A 9,454-nucleotide genomic window follows, 5' to 3' on the forward strand; every position below is an offset into this window, starting at 1 on the left:
CTGGAAGGTGCCTGTCCAGAAGGAAAGCACGAGCCCCCTCCCCAGAGTAGGGAAGGAGAAACTGCTGCAATGCCTCACTGTGCTCTGGTGCCACAGGGCCATCAACTAAGTGGGCAAAGCTGGGCAGCAGGAGCCACAGGAGCAAAATACATCTTAGTCCTTGGTTCCCTCCCTGTCCCTAATCCATCGTGGTGGTGTGCAGCTCAGATGAGATGACGTGGCTGCATCCAGGCTGCAGCTCAGTGGTGCAGGCAGATGATCCTTGGCAAATGCAATACTTGGTTAGGACCAGGTGCTGGAGAGCCCAGCCCAGCATGGCTGTCACACACATCAGCGGTGCTTGCAGTGCACAGTTGCTGCCCAAAAGCCAAGTCTGCCTTGGTCAGCACAGAGAGATGCAACATTTCCCCTACAATGACTCAGCATGGGACTTGTGTCCCAGGGCTGCAGGTCTGGCTGTCCAGAGCAGCAGCTGCAGGAGAAATCAGCAGCAGCTTCATTTCATCTGGTTACGTGGTTGTAAATGCCACAGCTGGGTCAGAATCATTGTTTTGTGCGATTTCTTCAGGTAACTGTTCCTTCAAGTAACGTTACGGAATAAAATATTTTTATTTGTATAGCTGAGGCACAAAAATAAGGAAAAAAAAAGGAAGAAGAAGAAGAAAAAGGCAAATTCTCACCTCGTTTCAAGGCAATGGTGGAGTTTATTGAACTTTCTGACGCAGCCACTAGATGCCCCTGTTCCCTGATGACTGCTCCAGAGTGGGGTATGTGTCCGGGAGCAGCAGCCACCAGGGTCAGAACGTGAGGCTCAGACTATAGAGAAATCCTGATTGCTTCAGCCTCCTCCTCCCTAATGACCTTCTAGTTAGCTGAGACTGTAGTTCTGCACGTGGAATTAGGAGAGGTGGTACTGGTCAGTAACAGGAATAGTGTTGTCCTCCTTCCTTTTCCACTCTGGTTTTGTGGTGGCTCTGGAGGAAGTGACATAAAGTTCAGTGACTGGGCGCCTGGGCATGGCCACCTGTACCTGCACACCCGGTCCCTGTGACCATACAGCCCATTGCAGGATCCAACTCCGGGAGCAAGCACTCTCAGCCCATCCTATTCTCAGTGATGAATCAATCCATACCAGAAGAGTCAGTCTCCAGGCAAAGCTGTTAACCCAAGCAGAAACATTTCCCAACTTAATCCTGAAGTGTCTCCTTGTGAATGTTTTGTATAGGTCCTGCAAGGAGTCTGATGTCATTCAAAGGGGAATCTAACACTTAATCAGTGTGAGGGAGCTTTTGTGGCTGCTGAAATAGTGGTGCATCCAGAAGATAAATGCTTGCACCACGTCCTTCCAGCCCTGTAGAAGGTAGGCAGCCATGGTCAGCAAAGAAAATCAAAACATTTGCTGCTTCTGAAGTGATCCCTCCCCCCAAATGATGACTTGCCTTGACTTAGGCAAGGATTTATTTGAGGTTCTCTTAATTTAAGGTGAGCAAGGTTCCTGCTTCTATGATTCAGTGGCCAGGCTTTGTGGGACTTGCACCAGCAAAGTCCACTTACCAAAGTCCATACCCTAAGGTGTGTGTGTGATAAATATTGCAGTCAGATACTCAGCTGAAAACTCCTCTAAGATACAGCGCAGTGATCTATGGATTTGGTGCAAAAAGACCTTGTTTTTGTCTGGGCACTCAGTCTCACACAGGAAATATTAGTGATCTCCTTGCCTGAGTTTTTTTTCTTAACAAGCTGAATAAAGTGCTGGGAAACCTTCAGAAAAGAAAGAAGAATGGGCTCTCCGGATGAGAACACCTATAAAGGGCTTGTGCTGCCTAATTCTTCCTGTTTTCGGGAGTAAGCTGCCTAATTAGCACTACTGAATGTGGGCTCAGAGCTGTGAGTCATCTGAGAAGTATTTTCAGTTGTCACTGCTAGAAAAGCGAAGAGCAGCTCAGAGGAAGAAGCCCTAGAAATTTCTAGTGCCCTAGTATCACAAAAACTACTGGGATCCAAAACACCTTTGCAGGTGTTTAGAAACTAGTAGTTACTCAATCTGTCACCCCCTCCAAACTAAAAGGTTCCTTCTGCTTCCCTCCAGAAGCTGTGGATTTGGGTGTAAACCTCATGACACCACTCCTTTCAGCATCCTGCTTCTTGTAACTATTTTGTGAGGTTTAATCCACAGGTTTTTGGTTATTAGACAAGAAAGGCTGTATGATTGTGCAGGTTTGCAGAGTTGTATCACACAGCATGTAGCACAGGCAGCCCTGAGGCTGGTCTTCACACTTTGCAGGCCAAGCCACTTCTCTAGAAGCCACACATCATTTGCCATTTTTTTAATAAATAATAACAAAAAAAAAGGTCTCAAATGTACAATAGCAAATGAAGCCTGGATTAAATGATATCTCTCTCCTCTCAGTGATTTCCTTGTGTTTTCCCTTGGGCCCGTGCTGCTCTATAGGATTATGGCATTCCAGAGTCATTGGCATAATGATAACATGACTAAGAAATATGGAGATGCCCCTCTCCACGCTAATCTGTGCCAGGAGAATACTGAAGGCAGTAGATAAAGGAGTCACTAGCACTGAGCTACATTTTGCTTCTAAGAATTGCCTCCCAGAGGCTGTAGCCATTTTGCAACCTTTTTAATTTCCAGAGAAAATGCCTCCTGTGCCATAATTAAGAGTTTAATGTGCCACAGGGTCCTGTTTATCATGGTAACTTATTTTGCAAAAGAACAGATAGACAGACTCTTTGTAGGTCCTTTGAATATCTTTCAGCCAGTCCATTAGATGGGGCTGTGATACTGGGGATTTTAATCATTGATATTCATTATTCAGTTATTATTCATTCATTTTAATAAAGAAGCTGCATATTTCCTTTGTTTCGCAGGCAGAAAGATCTGTGAGGGATTTCAAAGCATGGAATAGTTTGTTTATCCTTGGTGTTGGCTAACTACAAACATAAATTTGTAGGGTGAACATCAGGCCCAGCTTTCTCTTCTCTTAGCATCTCACAGAAGTCACATGTATCCAAGGCAAAGACACCTGTAAATGTGACATATGGGAAGCAGCCTTTTATCTCGTGTGATGATTAATTGCATGTTCCCAGCTGGAATATAGTTTGAGACCTCTATGCAGTTCCTAATAGGAAAAAAAGGTCTATGTGTTTGTTTTAACAACTGTGAGTAGAGGGTCCTGGAAAAGGATGATGGCATCAGTGTACCATCCAATTAGCAGAGCACGTGAGATTTTATAGCAAGCAGTCAGATTGCTTTAGTGCCTTCTTGGTGCAAGATGATGCAAAGGGCAAAAGTAACTTTCCTGCAAACTGCTTTGCTTCAACCACGAGCAAATGCTATAAGAATGCTGAGCAGCCAGAGGTACATTATGTATGTGTGTGAATGTATTTTAATATATAGTGATGGTTTGTGTGAGAAAAACAATACCTGACTCATGGTGTCTCATGACCTGCTTCCTTGCTGTTCCACTTTGGTACCAAGAGGCAGCCTGATTTCCAGCTGACTTGTCTCCAAACTCCCTGCTGGCCAAATGCTGGTGGAGGGACTATATGTTTTCTTTTCTCTTCACTCCACTGAGGAGGACACACAGAAATAGAAAGCCAGTCAGATGCACACCAATGTGAGCAGGGAAGGGGTGTCTGTGATATGCGAGCCCTTAAGAATCAGCACAAAGAAAAGATATTAGAATGCCAATCGCAAATGGTCTGGGCCAAAGCATTTTGCTGAGATGAGCAGCTGTGGTGCCAGCAAGATACACAGCAGAGGATCACGGTGTACAAGTTGGTTTCCTGAACTGAGGAAAGAGCACAGGAATAGACAATTCCCTCTTTTTTATTGTAAGGTCTCTTTCAAGTACTGGAAGGCCTCAATGAGGTTTCCCCAGAGTCTTCTCCAGACTGAACAACCCCAGCTGATTGAGCCTGTGTTTGCAGGAGAGGTGCTCCAGCCCTCTGATCATTTTCATGGCCTTCTCTGGACCCACTCCAACAGATCCACATCTTCCTTGTCCTAAGGACACCAGACCTGGATGCAGTACTCCAGGTGGGGCCTCATGAGGGCAGAGTAAGAGGGGAAGAATCACCTCCCTCAACCTTCTATCCATGTTTCTTTTGATGCAGCCCAGGATAGGATTGGCTTTCTGGGATGTGAATGCACACTGTTGCCTCATGTCCAGCTTTTCATCCACGAGAACCCCCAAGTCCTTCTCCACACCACGCATCCAGGGGCGTCACAGAGGCCCCAAGAGCACTGGCATGAGCACAGAGATCAGCACCAAGGGAACCAATATGATCTCACAGGAGATTTCAAGGAGTGAAGACAACCCTGGGTCATGTCACCCAGTTTTGTATCTGACAAGGGTTTAGGGGGAGCCTTGGTCTGCTTTCTAAAGGGAGCCCCAGGAAGGTCATTCCAGAGTGGGTCTGCATTTTTTGAGCATTGGGTTTCTGTTATGAGTCGCTGAGCTGGGATGGGGACAAAAGGTGGGGGTGGCCTGGCTGTGATGTGTCTGGTGCCTGTGACATCACAAGGGATGTGTCACAATGGGGGCGGGCGTAAATGCCACCACCAGGCAATGCTCCCCAGTTTAGGTCGAACCAGCAGTGACCGCACAGACTGGGAAGATACTGTGCTGGACGAAGGCCGGAGTGGAAACACTGCATCCGACTGAGTGGTTCTGCCCCTGCATCCAGGGCTCAGCCCCCTGTGGGCGTGCCCTGGGCAGGCCACAGGGCCACCACTGGGACCATGTGCAGGCCTTGCTGCCTGCCACCTGCTTAGCACCCTCTCCTTGCTACCCCAAACTCTCTGTGACTCCCTTCCCTGCTTCTCCACCATGGCTGCCATGATATTCTTTGGCATTATAAAAAACATCCTCCAGTTCCCACAGATGGTCGGTGATCCACTGGATGAAGAGACCCGTGACCGCATGCAGCAGCGTGCAGAATATCTGGACCAAAAGATGACACAGCTGCTGCAGGAGCTGGAACATGAGATCACAGAACAGAGTGTCGGGGCCTGGGGAGCCCTGCTCTGGGCTGTCCTGGGACTGTTCTTGGGACTCTTCTGGCAGCTCAGGAAAAGGAGCAATGAGGTGGACATCAGCTGTGAAGCAGAGAGTGGCTGCAAGGAGAGAGAAGAAAGTGAAGGAGGAGATCGTGCTGAGAGGGATCTACCCACAAAGCTGCTTGCTCCCCCACCCCCTATCCCCATCCTCAGACTGCCCACTCCCATCCCCACTGCCCTAACCCCCTTCACCTCACAGGTGAAATGGGAGGGAAATGGAAAGTGAAGCCCCATAGGTTGAGATAAGGATACTTTAATAGTTGAAATTGAAAATAAAACCCTGTAGGTTGAGAAAAGAATAGTTTAATAGTTGAATATAGTAAAACCGTGTAGGTTGGGAAAAGAATAGTTTGAGAGTTGAAATCGAAAGTAAACCCCCATCGGTTGAGAAAAGAATAGTTTAGTAGTTGAAACTGAAAGTAAAACCCCACAGGCTGAGAGAAGCAGTTTAATAATTGAAATTGAAAGTAAAACCCTGTAGGTTGAGAAAAGAATAGTTTGAGAGTTGAAATACAGTAAAACCCCACAGGTTGAGATAAGAATATTTTAAGAGTTGAAATAAAGTAGAATATAATTTTATATAATAATGATAACAAAAAGAAAAAAAAAAACAAAATAAGTGATGCACAATACAATTGATTGTCACGTGCTGACTGATGCCGGGCACTTTTCCAAATGCCAATCAGTTCCCCTTTGGGCATATCTGCCAGTTTATATACTGGGCATGACAATCTGTGGTATATCCTTTGGGCAGTTCAGATCACCTGTCCCAGCTATGCTCCCTCCCAGCTGGTTTTTTTTTGGTTTTTTGTACCTCCTTACTGGCAGAGCATGAGACACAAAAAAGTCCTTGATTAAGGATAGATTTGACTTTGAAACAACCAAAACATCAGTGTGTTACCACCATTATTTTCATACTGAATCCAAAACACAGCACTGTGCCACTTACTGAGAAGAAATTAACTCTATCCCAGCCTCAATCGGAACAATATCCACCCCTTATTCTATACCATTTATGTCATGCCAAGTCTCACACTTCTCATACCATCTTCCCTATTTATTTCATAGATATACATACAAACATCATACCCTTAGTCTATGGAACACCTCTGTCAAATGTACCTAAAATGTTCACAGAAATGTCTGTTGAATTCATTTAGTCCATGTCTTTGGCCTCCATCCCTGCTTGACAGTGTTTCAAGCAGGAAAAATGGTGTGAGTTGTTGGATTGTTGCTTTGCATCTCCAATGCTTTCCCACAATACAGCAAGATCCATCAGTAAACAATGCATATTTCTTCTCACTTTCTGGTAATTTATTTTATAGTGAGCCCTCTTCAGCACATGGTATCTCCTCCTTTGTGACATTGCAAAATCTTTGCCTTCTGGCCAGTCTGTGGTCACTTCTAAGACTCCTGGACAACTGGAGTTTCCCATCCAAGCTCGTTTTGCGATGTGTGTTACCCACTTACTCCATGTACTGTCTGTTACATGATGTTGAACATCCAACCCAACACGGGTAATGGGGCTGCCGGGAGGAGCTGTGCTTCAGTACCAACCACTTCCAAAGCAGCCCAAACCCCTTCCTGAGCTGCAAGTATCTCTTTTTCAGTTGGAGTATAGTGGGCTTCAGAATTTCTGTATCCCCAGCTCTAAAAACCTAGAGGTTGACCTCCAGTCTCCTCCAGTGCTTCTGCCAGAGGCACCAGGTATGGCCATATTCCCCAGGTGCAGTATAGAGCACATTTTTCACATCTTGCCCCATTCGGAGTGGCCCAAAGGCTACTGCATGAACTATCTCCTGCTTGATTTGTTCAAATGGCAACTGTGAGTATCTTGAGTCAGGGTGGGGATGAAGGGTGGGGCTGGCCTGGCTGTGATGTGTCTGGTGCCTGTGGCATCAGAAGGGAAGTGTCACAATGGGAGCAGGTGCAAAAGGCACCAGCAGGCAACACTTGCAGTACAGCCTGGACTATCCATGAACGCACACGTGGCAGGAGACTGTGCTGGATGAGGGGCAGAGCAGAAACACAGGCACTGGAGGGAGTGGTTCTCCCCTGCTCCCAGGGCCCAGTCCTCCACGAGCACACCTTGGACAGGGCACGGTGCCACCACTGTGACTGGGCACAGGCCTTGTTGCCTGCCAGCTGCTTAGCCCCCTCTCCTTTCTGCCTTTAGATTCCTCTGTCTCCTGTCATAGCTCCCCTCACCTCCAGTTCTCTCTCTCCTTCCCTCACTCCTTCCCTCCCAGTGCTGCTCAACCTCTTCCTTTTTTTTCTCCTGAAGAGGAGGCCATGACCTTCAGGAAACTATTCCTCATCCTGCTTTTGAAATGCATCCTTGAGTACCCCCGGTTGGTTAGTGATAGACTGGATGAAGAGACACGTGACCACATGCAGCAGCGTGCAGAGTACCTGGACCAAGAGATGACTCAGCTGCAGAAGGAGCTGGAACGTGTGACCTCGGGCCAGATTGCCAAGGCCTGGGGAGCCCTGCTCTGGGCTGCCTTGCATGAGTGGCAGTTCTGGGCCCTTGCTGGAATCCAGGTCTTCCTCTTGGGCCTCTGCTGGAAGCTCAGGAAAAGGAACCATGAGGTGGACAGCAGTGACGAAGAAGAGAGCAGCTCCACAGAGAGTGAAGAAAGTGAGGGAGAAGATCCTTCTGAGAGCGATTTGGCCAGGGTCTATGAAAGGCGCATCCAGTGGTCAGTGCATAAGCTGGCCCACAGGAGACGAGTGGTGGAGGAGCTGGTGCGCGACCTTCTCCATGTCTCCCATGAGCACTTTTTGAACAGCTTCTTCCCAGTGCTGCAACCAGCCATTGGGGTGGGCAGTGCCTGCGAAGGTTGGAGTCCCCAGGAGGAGAAGGATGTTGTCTACTGCATGCTTGTGCCCCTGAAGCCACCCTGTGGGCACACCTTCCACCTGAAACCGAACACCGCAGGGGAGATGCCGCAGAAGGGCATGTGTGTCTGTGTGGAGCTGGTGTGCACCTGCACCAAGGGGCAGGGGGGCAGCAAGACACTGTGCTTCCTCCACCCCTGCAAGGAGGAACTGAAGAGAAATCAGGAGCCCAGCCTCCTACAAACTCTCTGCACCGGTCCCTACCTTGATGCGCAGAAAATTGCCCTCTGGTTCCAGAAGTTTGTGACCTCAGCCTGGGAGGAGGTGCTTCGCTCACATCACTACAGCATGAAGGTGCTGCCCTCCACCCACTCCTGTAAGCTGAAGCTGAAGAAAGCCCACAGGAAACCCCTCTTAGTTGAGATAATATTTGGCGTGCAGCAAGGGGACTCGGACATCTTCCTGAGTAGCCAGCCTACAGAAGCCCTCGTCCCCCCAAGCACGACGTGGCTAGAGACCTACGCTGTGGCAGAGGCGATGTTCTTCCAGCATGTCTCCAGGCAGGCCCCACGCCACAGCTGCTACCTCAAATGCCTGCAGCTCTGTGCTCGTGTTCTCGTGGGCACAGGCTTTTCTCCCTATACTTTGAAGACTGTGGTCATGCACCTCCTGACTCTCATTCCCCTGGCAGGCTGGTGCCGCAAGGATTTCCTGCTGCGGCTGGATGATGTTATGCAGTACCTGAGATGTTGTGTGGAGGAGAAACGCCTCAACCACTTCTTCTTTGGCAATGAGGACATGCCCAAGGAGATCAGCTTGCCCAAAGCCTTCCAAATGGCCCAGCCCATCAACCTCTTCCAGAACCTGGTGCAGGACCCAGATGCCCAAGCTAAGGCACTGCGTGAGGTCAACTACATGAAAGATCAGCTCAGAAGACAGCTTTTCTACGGGATCTTCACATAGCATTGTATCATTAAGTTTCTAGGAAAAGACCTCTCAGATCATCTAGTCCAATCTTTGACCTTCTGGGAGCTTTACTTGGTATAAAGTTTACAATAAATCTCGTATTTGAACAAACACCACATCTCTGAGTGTTTGTGCGTCACCTTGGTGGGGAACACGGCTGCTCAGCTGAGTATTTGGCAGAAAAGCTGATGTGGTGGGCTTTGGTTTCTCTGATTCCATACCTATGGCTTCCCCACCTTTCCATGCTCCTGCACTGGGGAAATGGGAATATTTGGTCACAGCTGTGCTTGCTGTGAAGGGGCATTTAACAGTGCTGCCCTCCAGCTACTCCTGCAAATCCAAGCTGACCAAATGCAAGGAAAGTCTCATGGCTGAGAGGATATTTGGGGTGCTGCAAGGTGTCTTGGACAACTTTGTGAGCAGCCAGCCTACGGAGCCCCTCTTTACCCCAAGCGCAACATGGTAGGAGGCCTATGCTGTGGTGGAGAAGAAGTTCTTCAGGACACGTCACCAGGCGGGTCCCACATGGCAGCTGGCACTGCAAACGCCTGCAGCTCCTCACCTGCAGCC

General features: G+C 48.4%; 1 protein-coding gene across 1 annotated transcript; it reads left to right on the forward strand.

Annotated features, from left to right (window-relative positions):
* The first annotated feature begins 6,982 nt into the window (after positions 1 to 6,982).
* On the forward strand, positions 6,983 to 8,997 carry LOC116788934 (inositol 1,4,5-trisphosphate receptor-interacting protein-like 1). Its single transcript, XM_032692176.1, has 2 exons — positions 6,983 to 7,109; positions 7,362 to 8,997. The coding sequence occupies exon 2, from the start codon at positions 7,370 to 7,372 to the stop codon at positions 8,879 to 8,881; it is 1,512 nt and encodes a 503-aa protein (XP_032548067.1). The 5' UTR covers positions 6,983 to 7,109; positions 7,362 to 7,369; the 3' UTR covers positions 8,882 to 8,997.
* Positions 8,998 to 9,454: the final 457 nt, after the last annotated feature.

This window comes from Chiroxiphia lanceolata, chromosome 6 (genome assembly GCF_009829145.1).
Source record: "Chiroxiphia lanceolata isolate bChiLan1 chromosome 6, bChiLan1.pri, whole genome shotgun sequence".
NCBI classification, from domain to species: Eukaryota; Metazoa; Chordata; class Aves; order Passeriformes; family Pipridae; genus Chiroxiphia; species Chiroxiphia lanceolata.

What these genes read in the sequence shown, in the direction of transcription:
- LOC116788934 (XM_032692176.1), top strand. Translation starts at nt 7,370, where the DNA reads ATGACCTTCAGGAAACTATTCCTCATCCTGCTTTTGAAATGCATCCTT.